Here is a 21137-nt window from a genome sequence, read left to right as displayed (position 1 = left end):
ATTACGGAATCCTTGAGAATGAGGGTCCTGCCTTATTCATCTTATATTTATTGCTCCCAGGGCAAGGATAGGCACACATACACGTTTGTTGGTGGAATGCATGAATACAGAGGAGGAAACTGACATCAGAGGGGTTCGAGGTCTGCCCAAGGTCGCCTAGCCAGTAAACACAGGGCAGGACCCAGCTTTGTGGCTGTGCTCTTGTTTATTCAGTCTGTGCCTAGTGAGCTCCTGTTTCGTTTAGAGGCCAGGATGGAGGGTGTTGGATCATTGGAAGAGGGGCTGAGAGACCCAAAGTCTGGGAGGGACAAGCCCCTCAGCTTCTCTGGCTGGTGATAGCAAGGACATACCATTGCCCCCGCTGCCTTCAAGATGCCAGTCGGACTCCGCCATGCCATGTCCAGAGCCTGTGGGGAAAGGCGGGGTCCAGTTGGTGGGCTGTGCCAGCCCCAGGGCCCCAAGGGGGAGGTGGAGAGATGACAGGGCGGCTACCTTGTTGGCAGCGTGGGCCAGAGAAGCCTGGGGGACAGAGGCAGCGGGTGCCCTGGCAGGTGCCCCCATGCAGACAGGGCTCACGGAGCTGGCAGGGGCTCTCCTCGTGCTCACAGAGGTCTCCTGGGAGTCAGGGAAGAGGCGAGTGGGCATGGGCTGGAGCAGCCGCTGACCAGCCTGTGCCCCTCCCTCCCAGGGCCCAGGGCAGGCTCGCTCGCCTTTGAAGCCATCTCGACACAGGCACTGGAACTCGTACTCGCCCGCGGGCATGCACGTGGCGCCATTCTGGCAAGGCTGGCGCTCACACGGGGAGCTGTCGTAGCACTGCCCGATGCCCTGGCTGCCCAGGAAGCTGTAGGTGAGGTCCAGCCGCTTCCCGTTCACTGACACCTGTGGGCACAGGGACACTGAGGGCTTAAAGAGTGCAGGACGCAGAGGCACCGCTGTGCCAGCAGAAAGAATGCGGCAGAGGACAGCCAGGAACCCAAGTGGGGCTGTAGGGTGGGGGAGGAGGAACAAAGCTGAGTGCCTACTGTGTGCCAGGAACATCCACCAGGGCAGGCCATCCTCAGTACAAGCCTTCAAAACGGGTGTCAATACCTCCGTTTTAGAGAGGAGGAAACAGGCTCATAGGTGAAGCGTCTGGTTCCAAGCACCTGGGGTTGGCTGCAGGTGGAAGGAAATCACCCCACCCTCCCACTTGCCATCTGGAGCTGCTCCTCACCTCGCCCACACAGCCGCGGAAGTGGGCGCTCACGTTGGTGGCCGGGGGCAGCTGCACGGATGGCTCCACGCCGCCGAGGTAGAGGAGGGTGTTCAGGTTGAGGCCCTGGCTCTTGCCGGGCGAGGAGCGCAGCACAGGGCGCCCGCTGTTCACACGCAGGCTGCCGTCCTTGTTGAGACGCTCTGCAGACACCCGGTGCCAGCGGCCCAGGGCCAGCGGCTCGGAGCTCCGCAGGATGGCCAGCCCTGGGGAGGATACCAGGTGGGGTTGGCCCAAGGATGGCCCCCTGCCCTGCCCCACCCACTACAGGAACTTGAGCAGACAGGGAGGCTTCCTTCAGCCTCCTGGTGTCCCAGGGGAACCTGGGAGGTCTCGGGACTTACCTGAAGTCACACAGAAAGAGGGAATGTGAAGAACGGGGGACCTGCAGTTGGTCTGAATTAGGAATTCATTCTCCTGTACCTCCTTGGGGAGTGGAGGGCCAAGGGGGTCACAGAGCTGGGCGCCTACCACCCATCTGCATTTGGTGTTGCTGCTCACCTGATCCCAACTCGTAGCGGAACTCCAGGTGGCTGCCAACCATCGCCAGGGACACAAAGTCCTCCACAGGCCCCCTTGGCCCCCCGCTGAATAGCAGGATCCCGTCGGGCGCCAGCGGCTTAAACTCGACGTCCAGGCGTAGCTCGTGGTGTGTGTTGGTGAGAGCAGGCAGTGCCAGGTAGGAGCCCGTGCCCGACATGGAGGGGGTGGTCACAGTCACACCTGCAGCAGCCACAGCTCAGCCAGGGCAGTGGGGATGCTGGAGTCCCAGGAGGGCTCCAGCTACTCAGCCTTCCTCTGGGGCCCCACTCTCTAGTCCCAGAGGCTCAGGACCAGATGGGCAAAGACTGTAGCAGCCCAGAAGCCCCTGCTCCCAGCCCTGCAGATCAGGCTGGATCTCCAATAAGATGGGGTGTCCCTTTGGAGCCCTTGTGTGAAGGATTCAGGCTGGGCAGGAGCTTGGCTAGGTGACTCTGAGGCCCTCCGGCTCTAGAACAATTTTATCATCCATAGGGCCCATCATGGCCTCAGCATGCCCTATCCAGTTTCCTCTGTCCTTATAGGGATCCCTGGGGGGTCTCAGGCCTGGCTCTGCTCACCTTCCTCACACCTCATCCCTGAGCGGCCCAGGTGGCAGCGGCAGGTGTAGCCTCGGCCGTCGGGCCGGTTCACACAGGTGGCATCGGGCCCACAGGCCTCTGGGGAACACACAGACAAGTAAGGAGAACGTGGAGGTGGTTTGGGAAAGGATGGGGTCCTGATGCCAAAGCCCTACCCATTAAACTCCAGGAGCCTGGGCCAGTGAGGGCCAGGCCAGCCTGAGAACAGGAGACTGGGAGGCGGAATGGATTTGGGCAAGAGTGGCGGGGGGAAGGTACAGCTCAGTGGTAGAATGAATGCTTAGCATGCATGAAGTCATGGGTTCGATCCCCAGTATCTCTGTTAAATTAATAATAAATAGTAAATAAGTAAACCTAATTACTCCCCCCACCAAAACAAACAAAAAAAAAAGAGTGGGGCCAGAGGAGGCTGAGCAGAGGGACAGCGTGGGGGAGGTGAATGAGTGACTGTCAGTTGTTCTTGAAAGACTAGACCTGTACAACAGTGTGGAGCCATCGAGTACCTGGCTGGCAGGTAGTGGGGTGAGTGCCTTGGTAAAGTGGCAGATACTGAGGAGCAGTGATTATGGCAGGGCGGGTGCCTGGGTGCAGTGATGGGGGATGAGTGCTTGCGTAGCAGAGATGTGAGGTAGAGTGAGTTACCAAGGTGGCAGTGATGGAAGTCAGAATCCAGGAAGAGTGGTAAGTGCTTGGGTAAGACCAATAAAATGCAGATGGTACAGTCAGCAGTGGAGGTGGGGGTGGATATGAAGGGGTAGCAGTGGCAGAGGGAAGTACCTGGCGGTGGCAGTGCTTGGGAGGAAGGGAGGGTGGGGTACACACCTGGGTGGCAGTGCAGGGCCTGCGAGTGTTCACAGCGGCTCCCGGTGAAGCCAGCTGGGCAGACACACACGTAGCTGCTGCTCTCCGAGTCCTGACACAGGCCCCCGTTCTGCAAAGTAACCCCAGAAATCAGGCTGACGCTCTGTCCTTCCCCACTCCCCACTGGGCCCTGCCATGACTGAGGGCAGTGGCTTGGGCAGCCAGGTGATGTGTGCTGCATGGGGTTACCTGGCAGGGCCGGTCCCGACAGGTGGGGCAATGGGAGATGCCGTGCGCTGTAAGGTTGAGGTCATGGAAGATGATCTCCTCACCTTGGATGCGCAGTTCCCGGACACAGCCTGGGTGGGGCGGGCAGACAGGATGAGCCAAGGCAGGGTGCTGGGAGGCCTGCCTAGCACCAGCCCACGCCCTGTGGTACCCTCCCCAGTGCCCAGGGGCTCTGCCAGCCAGCCAGGTTAGGTTTGGCCAGGGCTGAAGGTGGGGAGGAGGCTCACCTACAAAGCCGCTGCTCAGGCCCGCTTTGGGGATGGCGCCGTAGTCGGGATAGCCACCCAGGTAGAGCTCCTCATTCAGGTCCAGGCCCTGGAACTTACCCTGGGGAGTGGGGAAGTCAGGAATGGCAGACAGAGGCTGGGTGGCAGTGGGGAGGGGCTAGAAATAGGGGGACAGAGCTGGGTCTCACCTGGGAGGTCCCGTTGACTGGAGCCAGGCTGCCCACGATCAAGGATCCCTGGGTGAGGCTGCGCAGCAGGGTCACCGTGTGGAACTGGCCCAATGCCAGCGGTGTGGGGTGGCGAATGGTGGCCATGCCCGAGCCTGCATCAAACCTGCTCCATGGGGAAGGGGGTGGGAGGGCCAGGGCAGGAGAGAGCAGATATGGGGTTTGTAGGAAGGGCTGGGAAGGGGGCCCAGGCTGGGCAAAGGTGTCGTCACCATTCCCTGCAGTCCTGCTCCTGTTTCTGTTCCTGCCTTGTCCTCTCGCCCCACCACCACCCCCAGCTCACCTCATCCCTGCCTCTCCCCATGCCACCTTCTCTCCCCACACCCTTTCCCTGGGAGCTTATCCAGAGCGGCCCCTGGGGCTCCAAGTGCCCCTGGCTCCAGGCCCTGCAGCCTAGCACCTGGCCTCACTGTTCCTCTAAGCACCCCTCCCTCTGAGATCACCTTGCTTCTTTCCTTCTTTGTTTACGGCTGGTCTCCCCCAACTAGAATATACTTTCCCACAAGAGCCAGGACTTGATCTGTTTTGTTTATCTCTGTATCAGTGCCTGGCACATGAATGAATGAATGAATGAATGAATGAACGAATCCTGGCCCACCCTGGAAGGATGCTCTCGGCCTCACTGAGTATTTCTGCGGCAGTTCTGTGCAAGTCTGAGGCTGCTTCCTCCTCCTCCTGGCTGTGCTGACTCCCGCAGAACGGTGGTCACGGAGGGTAACTGCCACCTCTCCTCCTTATTCCAGAACCTCCTCCATGTGACTCAGCCCAGGGTGGCATGTGCCTGACTAAAATCCTGCAGTCTAGTCCCCCAGCCCCGCTTCCCCTGTAAACGGGAAGGACAAGGGTCTCACCGGAACTCGGGCCTTCCGCCCACAAGGCCGAAGGAGATGAAGTCGGGCTGCCTGCTTGCCAGGTTGGTGGGGCTCCCCGGGATCTGCTTCTGCCCGTTGTACAGCAGCATCCCTGGGCGGGCACAGCTGTGTTAGGGCCTCCCGTCCAGCTATGGGCTCCCCGTCTGCCCAGCCCCGGCATGAATGACCCAAGCTTGTGAGCCTGACCCCTTGCTGACTCCTGTCCCTCCCCTGACACACCCCACACAGCCAGGGCCTTCCTGCTCTCAGGATGGGGACCTAATAGAAGGGCTGTGTTGAGAGCCCCTAGGAAGAAACTGCTTCACTTACACTGTAGGGTCTACCTGAAGGAGGAGAGGGAGCAGAGACTCACCCGAGTAGAGAAGGAGGCCTGGACAGTGAAAGTCAGAGACCCGTAAGAGGTGGGAGGAGACAGATGAGAGAGAGAGAAAGGGGGAAAGGGTGAGAGATGGGGGAATAGGAAGGAGGAAGGAGCACAGACAGGAAAGGGAGATGGGCCAGGAGGCCTTGGGGTGGCTGCACCGATGGCGGAAGGGCCAGGAGGAGGCTTGGGCGGGGATGGAGAAGGGAGGAGGCAGGAGAGAACCAAAAGGGGAGGCCCGGCAGGCCTGGGGGTGCTGGGACAGGGAAGGCTGAGCAGGTGGGGAGGACTGGGGGCTCCCAGGGCTCACACCATGAAGGCAGTTACTCAGAGACCCCTGGCTCTGGGCAACCCCATCAGCTCCTCTCCTGCTCACCATCTGCTGAGTCAGGCCGGAAGGTGATCTTGATCTCAAACTTCCGGTAGGCATCCTTGATGGTGGGCAGTGGCAGGAAGGAGTGAGGGGTTTGGGTGAAGTAGGGCACCACCCGCTCTGCCGGCAGAAAGCACAGGTTAGGACGACACCCGTGAGGCTGTGGGCAGGGCACTGTCAATCCCAGGGGGTGAGTTCTCACCTGGCACCTGCAGATGGGCAAAGGCTTTGACCTTGCCTTGGCGGTTGGTGGCAGTGCAGACGTAGGTGCCTGCATCCTGGGGTCGGACCGAGGGCAGCAGCAGCATGTTGTTCTCCAGGCGGCTGTCAGGCGGCAGGTTCCCATCCAGCTGCAGACACATCCGCACATTGGACCATGGCCTTGGCCCGCACCTCCACGGGGCTTGTCTCCCATCTCTGCCTTGGCCCACCCTCAAACATGGAGATTATACTCTGTGCCAAGCCTAGGCCAGGTCCCAGGGGCCACCGAGTTGGTAGACCTGGTCCCTGCCCCTCGGGTATGCCTGTGATCCCCTGCCCAGCAGTTACCTTGGTCCAGGTGATGTCAGGAGTAGGGTAGCCAGAGGCCATGCAGGGGAAGACGGCTGCAGAACCAGCAGGCACACGGACCTCTGGGGGCGTAGAGATCTGGGGCAAGGCTGAGGGGGGAGAAGGAGACACAGGCCATCAACCTGATGACAGCCACCATTTGTGAGCCCAGTTTGTGCCCTGACTCATTGAATCCTCACACCATCTCTGGAAGGGAGGCACTCTGTCCCCATTTCACAGATGAGGAAACTGTGGCTTAGAGGGAAAAGTAGCTGTTATTCCTGGTTGCACAAGTGGGACAGGGCAGAGCCAGGGCTCAGGGACAGGTCCATTTGACTCTACAGACTGAGACTCTTCAACACACCTGGGTACAAATCTGTATAGCTCTTTGGAGATCTGAGAAGAGGGTACCAGGGCAGTGTGGATAAGTTTGGGAGGAAGTCATAGGGCTTGGCGTGAAAAGGAATAGCCTTTGAAGAACACACAGATGGTGTCTGCCGGGCATCATCCGTTGCCCTGTTTTACTCTTTTATGTCTGTTTTGTGTTTGTGTTTGTGCTGTCTTTGCCATCAGACTGGGCTGTAGGTCTCCCTCACCAGAGCAGGTGCTGCAGTAGGTGAGGACTACACATCTGGTTTCCTCTCAGTGCCGCACGGCATAGCTTTTCCCTGCAAGTTCCAGCTGCTCCCAGAGGAATGCTCACCTCTATCCCCTGCTGCCCCTGCTCGTTATGCAACCTGCCCCTTAAACACACGAAACTGAAAATCTCCAAGAGTGGGGAGGAAGACCAGAGCAGGCAAGGCAGGAGAGGGTGGTGTGAGCAGCCCCCACCACGCTTCTCATCCCCACCGGCCTTCACCTTGCACGAGCAGCAGCACGTGAGACTGGGTGGTGCCGGCGGCGTTGGTGGCGGTGCAGCGGTACTGTCCCGCGTCGGCCAGCTCCACATGGGCAATCCTGACGACGCCTCCGCTCTGCACGATGCCAGGCCGCAGGCGCCCTCCGACTTTGCTCCATGTCACCTGAGGCTTGGGGTCACCCAGGGCCAGGCACTCGAACTCCACGGCATGGCCGACCACCACGGTCTGCACGGAGGTCCGGATGTTGATGAGCACGGAGGGCAGAGCTGGGGGAGGACGCAGGCAGAGTTTAGTGAGGCCAGCCTGCTGCAGGCCTGGGCTCAGAGAGGCTGCAGACTGCCCTGGAAAAGGGGAGCCCTGGAGCCCGAGGCATTCATCACTTCACTTGCTTTTTTGTGCATTCGCCCATGAGCACATGCACTCGTTTGTTCCCGTTCATTCATTACTCCCTTGTGCGCCCACCATCATTCCTCATTGGTTTGTCTGAGTGCCCACTCATTCTGCCTGGCTCCCTTCTTCCTCCCTCCCTTGTGATATTTGTCAAGCCTCCTTACTGTAAGCTAGACACAAGCAAGATAAAATTGAATAATTCTCTTTATTCCTACGCATTTAAGAGGTTTCTTCGGGAAGATGTGTCTTTTATCTTTGTCCCCTGCTCTTAGCAGAAGCCTGTAGCCACCCTCCTACCTTGGACAACCAGCTGGGCACTGGCTTGGGCCTGTCCCCAGGGTCCATGGGCCTGGCAAACATACGTCCCTTGGCAGCTCTGGTCCAAGTTCTGGATTCTGTAAAGACAAAATAGTAAGACATCAGTGAGTAAAAATAATTGGTGAGAATACTTTTTAATTGTGTCAGACAGAGTTAAAAGCCACCAGAGATCAGCACACGATGTAAACTTCTAGTCTCCCCTCAAAACCATGGGGGATAGGTAGGCAGGGTGAGTGTCACCACAACCATTTTAGACCAAAACTGTGAATCATGGTCTAGAGATCAAGACCACACAGTTACCGAGCAGCACAGCTGAGCTCCAGGCCGCGTACCTGGCCTGTGTATACACCTGGCTTCAGAGCCTATTCTCTTTTCTTTAACAATCATGTGAATATGGGCCACTGATTACTGAAGGCCATCCACGCACACAGCACTGTGCTAAGTGCTTTAGGTAATCTCACGTTGGTCTCATATAACCCACTGTAAAGCTGGGAACACTGAGGCTCAGAGGGATGAGGTGACTTGCCCAGGGATATCCTTTCATGCTAAGCCCTACTATGCGCCTTGGGCTGGAGCGCCCAAGTTCAGTTCTACCCCCATCCCCACTCACCGGAGCACCCCATCGTGCACACTGTGGCCAGGAGGCAGCTGACCCCCTTCCTTGAACCAACGGAGTTGGGTGCCCTGGTCGCTGGGCACGATGCAGTGGAACTCGACACTGGCCCCTATGCTCTTGGTCTCCAGCTGAGGCGTGACCTGAATGGTGGGTGTGGATCCTGCTGGGACAGGTGTGGCGGGGAGAGAGCCGGAGGGGCCTGTGGGAACAGGTATGAGGTTGTGTGTTTCTGTGTGTGTGTGTGTGTGTGATATCGCCGATGCCGATGCCCCTCCAGGGCTCAGAGAACCCCCATCCTAACATGCTGGGGATGTTCTTCCCCTGTTAACCTCTCTGACCAGGGGAAAAATACCTTTCATCGGTAGGTTCATTCATTTGCTCAAGTCATTCCATCAGCACAAATAAGAGTCTGTGGAGTGCTGGGCTGTGCGTTTACAAGCCCCCGGCCTTGGGGAGGGGAGGGCAGTCCAAGGTGCAAGCAGGAGGGGTCAGTCTTGGAAAGATTTAGACATTTTAAGGAAGGACAGCAAAGGCTATTCTGGTGCTAGTGTAAAATAGGATGGTCCCAGGTGAAGGCGCCTGCCTGTCCTGGTGCGGGGGAGGGGGTGGAGGGGAGGGTAGATCGGACGCGTATTTTTACCATTTACCAAGTGCCTACGATGTGCCACAGGCTCTACCTACGTGTACCCTTCTAAGTCAGCCTGTGTGTTGGCGTTGTTCTCTCTACTTCACAGATAAACAAACTGAGGCTTGAGGTTCACTGACTTGGCCAAGGTTGCACAACTGTCAAGTGACTGAACTGTGCACTGAATGTGGGTTCCCTGCAGCCCAGGCTCTTGAGCGCTGGGCTTCATGCTTTTCTGCTTCTAGAATTTGGGGCCCATCAGCACTTGCTGGGCTTTGTCATTGATGGAGGAGACCACAGAGATGCTAGATTCTCTGGAGATCCACTGAGACCCCGGGCGTGTGGGGGTGGGAGCTGCCCCGTCACACATTCATTATTGTCACTGTCCAGCATTTACACAGCCCGTTCTGGGTCCTGCTGTGGACAAGCCAGGGGCTGCTGAGATGACTGGGTCCAGGCTCTGCCCTGAGCATCCTCAGGCTGGCAGGTGAGGTGCGCTGGGGTACTTATGTAAACATAGCCTCTGGCAGTGTGAGGTCAATGCCAAGGAAGGGATGCAGCAACGAGAGCTGGAGTTGTTGAGAACCCAGTGATAGGGGCTCTCCCTGGAGGAGGCAGGTCTACCTCGGGCCTGGGGGAACGGGGAAAGGAAGACATTCCAGCTGCGGTAATGGAGGGAGGTCTTCGTGCTCCCAGTGGGGGTCGTCAGGTCCCAGTTGCCGGGTAAGTAAAGGGCTCAGACAAGGGCTTAGTGGAAAACTGACTGACCTCCTTTTGCCCAGCCTGAGCTGGGGCTGCTCACCTTGGACGAGCACCTGGGCGAAGGCCTCAGCTGAGCCCACCTTGTTGGTGACCTGGCAGCGGTAGCGGCCTGAGTCCTCAGGGGCAGCAGACTCAAAGAGCAGCAGCTCGTTCCTGGCAGTTGCCCTCCCAGGGAGGCTGCCACCCACACGGCTCCACTGGAAGGTGAGCGGGGGTGTCCCATGAGCCAGGCACTGGAGTTGCACCGTCTCCCCTGCCCGCACCGAGGCATGCTCCGGGACTGTGGTGGCATATGGCGGGCCTGGGGTGGGGAGGACACAGAGGTCAGTGTGGCAAAGAGCAGAGGTCAAGATGGGAGCAGGTGTTGGGCCCTGCGACTTGCCAAAGGACCAGGGAAGCTGAATGGTGAGCCCAGAGGACTGGGGATGAGGGAAGCGAAGGTTCGAGGAGGGGGTGTGGGTTTCAGGTTAGGGCAGGCTCTGGGGGCCTGAAGTTCATGGGGCCCTCGGAATGGGGTCTTTGGGGTTCATTCCAGGGTGCAGCCTGGTTGGGGGGCTCAGCCTCCATGCAGTGCAGAAAGGGTAGCCCCAAGAAGGTGGATGAGTGCCTTACTTTCTACATGCAGGGCGATGGTGGCCTCAGCGTGCCCGACAGGGCTAGTGGCGTTGCAGATGTACTGGCCCGAGTCCTGCTGGGCTACCCGCGGGATGATCAGCGTGTCACCTTCCAGCTGGTGCTGCCAGGGCAGCGGGGAGCGAAGCTTGGACCAGTGGATGGTGGGCGTGGGGCTGCCTGTGGCGTGGAGTGGCAGATGGCAGAGGTCAGTGGACTGGCCCAGTGACCAGCTGGGGCTGAGGATGGTCAGGGAGGGACCTGGATGAACTTGCTCCTTCATGGGGGCACTACACGGGCACCACAGTGATCACTAGGAGACGTCAGCAAGAAAGCCCCTCCCCAAGCGTGACATCACCTTCAGATCTCCGGTGTCTAAAGTCAGGCCCTAGGGCACGGCTGCTCTGCCTGCCCTGCATGCTAGCCCCCGTCCACACCTGTGGCTGAGCAGCGCAGGGTGGCCGTGTGTCCAGCCTCCACAGTCAGCTCGGCTTCTTCAACCTGGACCTGGGGGGCACCTGGGGCCACGATGCCTGTGTCCACAATCACTTCCACCCGCTTCTGTGCTGTGCCCAGTGCATTCTGAGCTAGGCACACATAGGTGCCTGCATCTGATGGTTTGGCTGATGAAATCTGGAAGAAAGTGAAGATGCTGGTTATTGGGTCCCTGAGAAGGGATCTTGGCATCAGCCCCCAGCTCTGGCTTGGATTTACTTCTTTCTTCCAACTTTCTCTTTGTTTTCAACTTTTCTATTTGACTAGCTGCTTGAATGTTCACACTCAAGACATCCCATTAGTCCATCCATCCACTTGTCCATCAACTCATCCACACATTCATCCACCCATCTACCCACCCATCTATCCACCCATCCCTCCATACCCACCAACCCAACCATCCATCATCCACTCATCTACTCATCTACCCACCCATCCACCTATCCACCCATCTACCCACCCACCTACTCACTCAACCACCCTTCCTACCCATACCTTCTTCCATCTTCCTTCTTTCTTCCTGACAGTCTCCCAATCTACCCATCATCCACCTATTCCATCCTTCCCTTTCTCTCTTCATCCATTTATCACCCATCTGCCGATCTGCCAATCTTTCCTCCAAGCATCTGGTCAAGGATGGGCCCTGACTGGGCCTCAGACCCAGAGGTGAGAGACCTGGCCTCTGGCCAGGGGAAGGCCGTGCCTCACCTGCAGCACTGTATGGCTGTCCAGGTGCCCGTACGCCCGCTGCTCCAAGTTGGTTGGGGTGCCAATCCGGGTCCAGCGAGCAGAAGAGCGGGGCTCCCCAGCACTGACACACTCCAGGGTGACAGATTTTCCCACTTTCACCCGCACAGGGCCCTCGGGGAGCACCGACACTGTAGGGGGCCCTGCCCAGAGGAAGGACACAGCTGATGCGTATGCAGGACTCTGCTGGTCATGTGCACTGGCACAGTCCCCTTACCAGTAACTGGTGGTGGGCACTAGTCTCCCCACTGCACAGATGTAGAGACTGAGGCTCAGACACAGAGAATGTCCAAGAGGGAGGGAGGCAGTGGCAGAGGCGGGATTTAAACTCAGACTCTGAGCTTGGAATCAGGGCTGGAAACGCGAAGGCAGAGCCCATGGGGCTGAAGGCCCTCACCGTGCACACTGAGGTTCACGACACTCTGGGCCACACCGTAGGCGTTGGACGCCACGCAGCGGTAGGCACCGTGGTTGCTGGGCCGGGTGCCCACGATGGTGATGATGGAGCCGTTGGGGCTGATGTGGACGTTGTCTGCGGGGTTGGCTTACGGTCAGTGAGGATGCCTTCATGCCTTGGTGTTGCCAGTAGGTGCACCAGTGCCCCATACCCCCCACCCCTCCAGTCTGGGGGTGTCCAGCCCACAGGGTCACGGATGGCTGATAAACAAGTCCTTGGAGACTCCTGGGTCCAGCCCCCTCACTATCCAGATAGAGACACCGCATTCCCAGGGAGGAAGGGCTTTACCAGGGTCATACAGTGAGTTTGGTGCCATCCTTGCCTCTGCCCAGCCCCCAGGGGTAAGCATTGTGCATTCACACCTGCCTCCAGCCCACCCACCTCGCCCGGCTCACCCTCTAGCTCTTGGTTCCGAGTCTTCCACTCAAGGCTGATGGGGGCTGCCCCGTCATGGATGAGGCACTGGAAGCTGGCATCTTGGCCCTGCTGCACGGTACTGCTGGGCGGGTCGATAGAGATGACAGGGCTCCTAAGGCCTGGGGGAGGAGAGGGGCAGAGGGCTGGGCTCGGCAGGATGGGGTGGGCTCAACCCTGCTCCAGGGTCTCCCTGCTTCCCCCGCCCACGGCACTGGTCTCACTCACGGTAGGAGGACCCCTCACTGGGTGGGACAGTGACCGTGAAGGAGGCCTCCTGCTCAGGGTCTGAGCTGCCAACCACGCGGCACACATATTCTCCAGAGTCGGCTTGAGAGACATGGTGCAGCCGCAGCCTGGAGCCATGGGTCTGTTGGAATGAGGAGGGGGTTGCCATCGCACCAAAGCACTTGGGACAGATTGCATCCTGAAGCCCGGCTGTGCCAGTGCCCAAGAGTTCTCCCTTGGGTCTTGGGAGCTCAGGGCTCCAGCTGGTGGGGATGAAGAAGCTTCATTCACAGAATCCTACAAGTCCATCCCCTTTACAGAGGAGGAAATTGGCTCAGGAAATGATTCAGCAACAGCCAGAAGAAAAACGCATTCTCTTGACTCCCAGGCTGGTGAACTCCTCCCTGACAAGTATTTTATCCCCTGGGGTCTCCTAGCAGGCTGGGGTTGGTGTGAAAGTTTGGGATGCAGAAGGCAACCGCAGGTCAAACCTTGCCTGCCCTGGAATGCTCCCTACCCTTGGCCCCGTACCTGGTGCCGGGTGGGGAGGTTTCCCCCGCGTTTGTACCATGTGACCTGGGCGTGGGCTTGCCCGGGTACCACACAGTTCAGGTCCAGGGTCTGCCCTTCAGACACGTGGGAGGAGGAAGCCTCAATGTAGACAGGCTGGGCCAGTCCTGGGGCTGCAGGCACATGGATGGGTGAGAAAGGTGAGGCTCTGAGGGTGCAGGCAGGGACCTAAGGTGGTGGCAGTGAGTACCAGCTGGTCCTCCTGGAGGTGCAGTGGCTTGAGAGGGGCTGACGTGGCTGAGCGCCATTGACCTAAGAAGGGGCTCCATCTCCTGGGGGCCAAGATGCCATGGTTAGACCTTGGTCCCCAGTGGTGGGGGGAGGGGCTGGAGAACCATCGTGGAGCTGAGGGCTAGAGCCCTGCTGGGAGAGCAGGAGGAGCAAGGCCAGGAAGGGGCCTCCAAGCACCACCCACTGCTCCTGTCACTCACCAGGAATGGGGCCTGGGCTGGAGGCCTCGATGGTGACCAGGACAGAAGCCTCCAGGGTGCCTGAGCTGCCAGTCACTTGGCATGAGTACTCGCCAGAGTCGGCTGGGGACACTTGGTTCAGCCTCAGCAGGGAGCCATGGACCTAGCCAGGGTAGGGTGAGAGTGGGGCGAGTGAGCTGGGGGGCAATGGCCAAGGCGTTCAGATGCCCAGCGCTCTCATACCTGAACTCCAGGGCTGGACCACAGGTATGTACCGTGGTGGAGGCTGCCTCCTGCCAAAGACGACCCTTTGATATTAGACATTGTAGAGTATGTTTCCTATTACATTTTTCCTGGTGTCCAGTGTCTTGAGTGGGAGGTGTCTTTTTCTAATATGCACCAAGGGGCTGGGTGGCCAGTGGCGGCCCCGTCATGCCCAGCCTCTTCTTGACCTCCCGACTCCCAGTGATCTCCTGCTGCAATTTTCCTGAGGCCCCAGATGTTGTGGCCACCTTCCCTCCTGGACAGGGGATGGGGTGGGGTGTTCCCATGGTGCATTTCCACATTCCACTTTCTCCAGCCTCCATACCTGATGCCGGGCTGGGAGGCTGCCCCCGCGCCTGTGCCATGTGACCTGGGCGTGGGCCTGGCCAGGCACCACGCAGTTCAGATCCAGGGTCTGCCCTTCCGCCACGTGGGAGGAGGAGGTCTCGATGCGGATGGGTGGGGTTCCGCCTGGGGCTGGGGCACAGGAAGAAGTCAGTGAACTGGGATTCCTACTCCTGTGCCCTCAGTCCCTGCTCCTAGTTGCCCAGATGCTCAGACCAGAGGCCATGGAGAGGTGGCCTTGACTCTTCCCTTCCCATTCCTCTGAGGCCTGGAGCAGCTGGGCTAGCCTGGGGCATGTAGGCGCCTTATTCTCCCAGCCCTGCCTCAGACTATGGCTCCACCATCTCCTCCTGTGCTCCCAGCACCACTGGCAGCCAGGGTTCAGGGCCAGGCACCTCCAATACAGATGGTGGTTTCCCAAACTTGAGTAGTGTGTGGCTAAGAACCCAGACTCAGGCCAGACTGCCTGGGTTCCAAACCCAGCCCTGCCATTTATTAGTTGTGTGACCTTCAGAAAGCTATTTCACCTCGCCATGCCTCAGTTTCCCCATCTGTGAAATGGAAGGAATAACTCTTCCTACTTCAAAGGGTTATTATTATGAAGGTGAAATGAGTTAATATGTGTAACTGTAACAGGGCCCAGTACCTAGTAAGTGCATAGCATGTTTATTACCTAGCAATTCAGGTACTATTATCATGATGTCTGGTATAACTATGTGCTGTTAATTCCTTTACAGTTCCCTTTCAATTGATTCACTTAAAAAAAACTCTTAAATACTTAACCCCATTACAGGCACTGATTTCCGTGCAATCGTGACAGGTTTGATGGGCTGCTATTTTCCCCCTAATACAGCACTATTAATATAAAAGATGTTTATCCAGGTACCACCTAAAATCACCCTCATAGACCCCAGGGCGCAGTTCCAGCCTTTAGGGAACTTGTGTAGTTGCTGCAAGAGCTCTGCTAGCCCCACATCACAGATGAGGAAAGTGAAACACGGAAAGAAGTCCCTCGTGTAACACTCGGTGTGGACAGAGGAGCTGGAACTCAAGTCTGCACGTGCCAGACTCCAGAGTCTGCGCGCTCAGGCCCTACAGACAAAATGCACTTGACCTAGCTCCAATCTCTGTCTGCCGGTCCCCTACTTTCTCCCCTCCTCCAGCCTCCCAGTCCCACTGTAGGAATCCTCACCAGGGACGAGAACAGCACCAGAGCCAGAAGCCTCGATGGTGACCAGGACTGAGGCCTCCAGCTGGCCAGAGCTGCTCACCACACGGCACACATACTCGCCCGAGTCAGCCGGGGACAACCGGTGCAGCCGCAGCCGTGAGCCGTGGGCCTGAGCAGGGACAGGACAGGAGACAGAAAAGCAGAATGAGATGGCACTCGGAGTCCTTGAAGGCCTGGGGCCAGGGTCCAACCACTGACCAAGGCAGGTGCTGCACTCCACGGAGGTTCCCAGCCTCCTTCGTGGGCAGAGATGGGGGACAGGCCCTTGGCCAGGGCCTCCACATCCAGCAGCCCTCCCACTGTTTCCTGCCCCCAACTCCCATACCTGGTGGTGAGTGGGGAGGCTGCCCCCACGCTTGTGCCACGTGACCTGGGCATGGGCCTGGCCAGGCACCACGCAGTTCAGATCCAGGGTCTGCCCTTCAGCCACATGTGAAGATGACGACTCAATTCTGATGGGCAAAGCCCCGCCAGGGACTGGGGCACAGAAACAGCAAGTTGGGGCTTTGGTCATAGTCAGATTTGGGAACAGATTTGGGAAATGTTCTATTACCTGCACTGTCTGATGTAATGCTACCAGCTACACATGGCTCCTGAGCACTTGAAACATGAGGATGTGAATTTTAAATTTTAACTAAATTTAATTACCACGCAAGGGTAGTGGTCACTATATTGGACAGGTTTACAAGGCTGGAATGATCAATACCCACATCTTACTGATGAGGGTACTGAAGCTGAGACAGGAGAATAACTCACTCAAGCCCTTTAGTGGTGCAGTCAGGATTGGAACCCAGGCACTTTTCTGCACAGCCCTCTCCCTGGACCACCATCCTCATCTGAGGGCTCTGACTACAGAGCCCTTCCTCCCCAGAAGTACTGTTACTTGCATCTCCCAGTCCCTTCCTGGGCCTTCATCAGACTCACCAGAGGGGCTGCTGGCACTGGGGGAGACTGAGATCATGATGGAGGCTTCCTGGGCATCGATGTTGTTGTTAGCCCGGCAGACGTATTCGCCGGAGTCTGCCACGGACACCTGGTTCAGCCGCAGGCGGGAGCCGTGGGCCTGGGGGTGTGGATGGGGAAGAAGGGAGCTGAGGGACGAAGGTGCTGACGGCTGGCTCAGGCTCCTCCATCAGACCAGCTACCCTCTGTCTACCCAGCACTGGAGGGAGCACTGCCCTGGGACTGCCAGCTAATGATTCAGGTTCTTTACTCGTGGGGCTGTTCCTGCACTGCCCACCCCACTGCCAGGCTCCACTTTGTACCTGGTGTCGAGTGGGAAGGCTGCCCCCACGCTTGTACCATGTGATGGTGGCCTGGGGCTGCCCAGCGACCACACAGTTCAGATCCAAGGTCTGCCCTTCAACCACTGTGGGGGATGAGGACTCGATCCTGATTGGTGGGGAGACACTGGGCACTGGGGACAGAGAGGGAAGGATCACACAGCCATAGTCAGACAACAGTGATGGTGTGAGAGACCATCACCCTGCACCCACTTGCCCAGGCCACCTGCTCTATGAGTTCTCACCGTGGGATGAGCCACTGCCCTGGATGGTGACAATCAGTGAGGTCTCCTGGGAGCCGGCACCATTACTGACATGACACACGTATTCGCCCGAGTCTGCCGGTGTCACCTGGGGGATCCGTAGCCGGGAGCCCACGATCTGTGGGGGAGCAGGTGTCAGTGGATGGGTGCAGTATCTCCAGCACTGCTGCTGTTGCCCCCAGACTTCAGGAGCCTCCATGCCTTACCTGGGGCCTGTCCCTATCCTGGTCTCTTTCAGAACTCCCTCAGTGACCTTCCTGAGGCTCTGGGCTGAGTGGACAGTACCTCTAGCCTTTGTACTGTTCTCCTCCATCACCCCTGCAGGAAGTTTGCTGAGGCCCACCCTGGTGATTCACAGTGACCTACTCTGGCTCCTAATACACTGCTGTCGTTGGTATGTCCCCCTCACCCTCTAGCTTGTGAGCTCCCTTTCGAATCTTTAGTGCCAGGAGCAAGACTTGACCTGGATCAGGTTCCCAAGGAAATGTAGTGAGTGAGTAAACCACAGAATGTTCTATAAAAATACAGAATCCAACTGAGGTCAGTGGGACTTATCTTTATATCCTCAGCACTGGTCCACGGCCCACCCAGCAAGAACAATCAATGTTTGCTGAATGACCGAATGAGCACAGAGTGGATGCTGAGAGCTCCTCCTGTTTCCCATCAGGGCTGGTGATCCCAGCTTTTGCCCTGCCTGACTCCATACCTGGTGCCGGCTGGGTAGGCTGCCTCCACGTTTATACCAAGTGATGGTGTGGGGGGCTTGACTGGCCACCAGGCAGTTGAGGTCCAGGGTATGTCCATTGGCCAGCGAGGCTGAGGAGGACTCGATGCGGACGGGGTACACGACATTCTGGACTGGGAGGGTGAGACGGAAGGCAAGGTTTGGGAGCCACTAGGGGTGGAGTGGCCCTCTCAGCCTGTTTGTTATGACCCTTGGGACACTCACAGCGAGTGGGGCCGAGGCGCTGCTGAATGGTGACAAGGACGGAGGCTTCCTGGGTGCCTGAGCTGCTGACCACGCGGCACACGTACTCCCCAGAGTCAGCTGGAGTCATCTGGGGCAGCCGCAGCCTTGAGCCATGCACCTGGGAGGGCAGGAGAGAGGCAGGCTCAGAGCTGGGCATGGAGGCTCACAGCCAGGCTCTGGCTCCCTTCCCTGGTCCCTCTCCCAGCCTGAACCAGTAAGATGGAGCTTGAGGGAAGCTCTCCCAGGGAGAACCACCAGTGACAACCCTTCAATTCCTTTGCCCAAGGGTGAGACTGGGTCCAGTGGGAAGAAGCGGGGGACCAGCTTTTGTTGATGTACTATGGGGCAGGTGAGGGAAGGCAGTGTAAGCCCATTTGACAGATGAGGACACTGTGGACCAGGGAAGTCAAAGGACTGGCCAGGCAAGTGGCAGTGCAGTGTCTAAACTTAAAGCTCCTTACTCCGCAGCTTGAAGGGTCCTTTGGGCCCCCCTTATTTCCCCGCCTCCTACCTGATGGCGGGCAGGGAGGCTGCCCCCACGCCTGTGCCACGTGACCTGAGCGTGGGCCTGTCCAGAAACCAGGCAGTTCAGATCCAGGGTCTGCCCTTCAGCCACGTGTGAGGATGACGACTCGATCCGGACTGGCGGGGTAACCCCCAGTGCTGGGGACAGAGGGCAAAGGGTCAGTCTCCAGCTGGGAGGGGAGGGTGTGAGTGAAGGTAGGGGCTACTGGTCTCTGGGGTCCTGCCATTGCTGGAGTGGGGAGCCTCCCCCCAGCATCACTCACCAGGCACAGAGTCTGCAGGCTCAATGGTGACCAGGACAGAGGCTTCCAGGGGCACGGAACCACCCACCACACGGCACACATACTCGCCTGAGTCGGCTGGGGACACCTGGTAGAGTCTCAGCAGTGAGCCGTGAGTCTGGCCAGAATAAAAGTGAGGTCAGAGGGGGCCCTCTCAGGACCCCTGCACCTATAACCTGCAACCCTGCCTCACTCGGAGCCCGAGGGCTGGCTATTAGGTCAGTCCTGCTTAGAGGTGGAGAAGTGGGTGTCTTGTCCTAGGAGTGGGGAGTGGCCAGGAGGAGCAGTGAGGAACTGGGCAGACACTAATACCACTCTCCATCAGTTCTAAGGCACACTTTAAAATCAAGACGCATCTTGCAGTGAATTATAATTACAAACGGCAGATTTTTTTTTCTTAGTGGTACATAAAATAATGGTGCATCTTGCAATCAGTGGCATCCTAAATTCTGTAAAATACAGCAATAATAATAGCTAATGGTATTATAGTAATAACAGCTCAGAGCGCTTTCTATAAGTCAGAGCTCTGAGCACTTTGCATATATATTCATTCACTTCATCCTTAAGGTAATTCTGTAAGGTAGGTACTATTACCATTTTACAGATGTTGAAAATACGGTCCAGAGAGGTGAAGTAATCTGCCCAAAGTCACAACCTAGTAAGTGGTAGAAGCAGCATTCACACCTAGGCTGGCTGGTCCTAGAGCCTGGGTTCTAACCATTGCCTCCGGCCCTCCCCAACCCACCACCCCTGACCTCCACTCCACAGTGGCCTCCCTCTTGTCCCTTTCTTGGCCTGTCCATCCTCTGCTTCTGTACCTGGTGCCGGGTAGGGAGGCTGCCCCCACGCTTGTGCCATGTGACCTGGGCGTGGGCCTGCCCGGGCACCACGCAATTCAGATCCAGAGTCTGCCCTTCGGCCACGTGGGAGGAGGAGGGCTCAATGCGCATGGCCTGGGTGCCACCAGGAGCTGGGGGAGAAGATGGTCACTGGTCAGCCCTGTTCTCTGCAGCTGCCCCATACCCCTTTCTCTGTCCAAGCCCAGCCTGGTGGTCTCACTCACGGTAGGCGAAGTTGGCTCCCTGGGTCCTGGTTACTGTGACTGTGATGGAGGCCTCCACACCATTGCTGGCCCGGCAAACATACTCGCCAGCATCAGCTGGTGAGGCCTGGAAGATGTACAGGCGGGAGCCGCGGACCTGGACAGCCGTGCGCAAGGGTGTGAGGGGAGGCTTCCAGAGCCCAGCAGACACCCTATTCCTCTGAGCTGGGAACTGACAGCCCCTCAGCTCAGGGGCTGCCCCCCACAACCCACTGTCCAGAGCTTGGCCTGGCTGACCCCCTCCCACCTTTCTAACAGTGTACCTGGTGCCGGGCAGGGAGGCTGCCTCCACGTTTGTACCACGTGACCTGGGCATGGGCCTGCCCTGCCACCACGCAGCTCAGATCCAGGGTCTGCCCTTCTGCCACTGTCGGGGATGAGGACTCAATCCTGACAGGTGGGACGGGTCCTGGGGCTGTGGGGAAAGGGGCGAGGGTGGTAGATGCTCCCCAGAAAAGAAGGCGAGAAGGCAAGAACTGTCCACCCTGGAACCAGCTCAGCCTGGCAGGTTTAGTGGCCTGGGCTTGAGGTCCTCAGCTGAGAAACCCCGAGGGGAGGGCTGGGGCAGGAGCCCAGCCTTGCAGAGGGGAGTGAGGAAGTGGGAGAGATGAGGGTGACTGAGGCTGGGAGAGAGGAAGACGAGGCAGGAGCAGAAACATGAGGAGTGACGTGGCCAGAGAGAAGGGATGGGGAAACCATGGACTACTCAGAGCAGTGGAGTCCGCCTGTGGCCAGGCCCTATGGTCAGCCCCAACATGAGCTTCCCGCTACCCTCTTTCCTGTCAGCAACGGGAGTCACTAGGACCTCAGCACCTGGGAAGGCTCTCATCCTCCTCCAGCTTGCCCTGTCACGCGCAGTGACTCACCAGGGATGGAGCCAGTGCCGGAGTCGGAGGCCTCAATGGTGACTAGGACGGAGGTCTCGAGGGGCCCAGAGCCAAGAACTACGCGGCACACATACTCGCCTGAGTCGGCTGGGGACACCTGGTGCAGCCGCAGCAGCGAGCCGTGGGTCTGCGTGCAAACAGGGAAGGTTAGGAGGAGGCTGAATGGCCCTATTCACTCCCTCCAGCAGGCTGGCCCTGGGGGGCTGCTGTACCTGGTGCCGGGCGGGGAGGCTGCCCCCACGCCTGTACCACGTGACGTGGGCATGGGCCTGCGCGGGCACCACACAGTTCAGATCCAGCGTCTGCCCTTCGGCCACGTGAGATGAGGAGGACTCGATGCGGACGGGCTGGGTACTGCCCGGAGCTGGGGCACAGAGGAGCTGGTCAGAGGCCTGGGCACCTGAGCCC

The 21137-nt window shown here is 58.4% G+C and overlaps 1 protein-coding gene across 6 annotated transcripts in view; it reads right to left on the bottom strand.

Moving 5' to 3' along the window:
- HSPG2 (heparan sulfate proteoglycan 2) overlaps window positions 1-21137 on the bottom strand; it is a 97921-nt gene that overhangs the window by 3952 nt on the left and 72832 nt on the right. For 5 of the 6 annotated variants that reach the window (XR_012079415.1, XM_072975160.1, XM_072975161.1 and 2 more), the window contains 41 exons: window positions 20942-21093; window positions 20709-20856; window positions 20106-20257; window positions 19804-19939; window positions 19559-19710; window positions 18723-18858; window positions 18446-18597; window positions 17914-18052; window positions 17671-17822; window positions 16947-17082; window positions 16684-16835; window positions 16343-16481; window positions 15744-15895; window positions 15380-15527; window positions 14168-14319; window positions 13600-13741; window positions 13130-13281; window positions 12599-12740; window positions 12352-12492; window positions 11897-12031; window positions 11461-11642; window positions 10695-10890; window positions 10258-10437; window positions 9686-9946; window positions 8253-8457; window positions 7622-7719; window positions 6934-7200; window positions 6075-6184; window positions 5728-5875; window positions 5529-5645; window positions 4771-4882; window positions 3881-4025; window positions 3693-3792; window positions 3427-3536; window positions 3199-3307; window positions 2356-2454; window positions 1757-1978; window positions 1217-1461; window positions 711-882; window positions 493-615; window positions 351-407 (listed from right to left, as the gene is read on the bottom strand). Coding sequence is in view for 5 of the 6 variants with exons in the window: in XM_072975160.1 (XP_072831261.1) it covers window positions 351-407; window positions 493-615; window positions 711-882; window positions 1217-1461; window positions 1757-1978; window positions 2356-2454; window positions 3199-3307; window positions 3427-3536; window positions 3693-3792; window positions 3881-4025; window positions 4771-4882; window positions 5529-5645; window positions 5728-5875; window positions 6075-6184; window positions 6934-7200; window positions 7622-7719; window positions 8253-8457; window positions 9686-9946; window positions 10258-10437; window positions 10695-10890; window positions 11461-11642; window positions 11897-12031; window positions 12352-12492; window positions 12599-12740; window positions 13130-13281; window positions 13600-13741; window positions 14168-14319; window positions 15380-15527; window positions 15744-15895; window positions 16343-16481; window positions 16684-16835; window positions 16947-17082; window positions 17671-17822; window positions 17914-18052; window positions 18446-18597; window positions 18723-18858; window positions 19559-19710; window positions 19804-19939; window positions 20106-20257; window positions 20709-20856; window positions 20942-21093 (6168 nt within the window). In the remaining variant the exon portion in view is untranslated. The remainder of the gene's footprint in view (window positions 1-350; window positions 408-492; window positions 616-710; window positions 883-1216; window positions 1462-1756; window positions 1979-2355; window positions 2455-3198; window positions 3308-3426; window positions 3537-3692; window positions 3793-3880; window positions 4026-4770; window positions 4883-5528; window positions 5646-5727; window positions 5876-6074; window positions 6185-6933; window positions 7201-7621; window positions 7720-8252; window positions 8458-9685; window positions 9947-10257; window positions 10438-10694; window positions 10891-11460; window positions 11643-11896; window positions 12032-12351; window positions 12493-12598; window positions 12741-13129; window positions 13282-13599; window positions 13742-14167; window positions 14320-15379; window positions 15528-15743; window positions 15896-16342; window positions 16482-16683; window positions 16836-16946; window positions 17083-17670; window positions 17823-17913; window positions 18053-18445; window positions 18598-18722; window positions 18859-19558; window positions 19711-19803; window positions 19940-20105; window positions 20258-20708; window positions 20857-20941; window positions 21094-21137) is intronic. The other variant, XM_072975162.1, reaches the window with a different exon arrangement.

The sequence above is a fragment of the Vicugna pacos genome, chromosome 13 (assembly GCF_048564905.1).
Source record: "Vicugna pacos chromosome 13, VicPac4, whole genome shotgun sequence".
Classification (NCBI taxonomy): Eukaryota; Metazoa; Chordata; class Mammalia; order Artiodactyla; family Camelidae; genus Vicugna; species Vicugna pacos.
The sequence above is the reverse complement of the archived record's forward strand: the minus strand, read 5'-3'. Positions and strand labels throughout refer to the sequence as shown.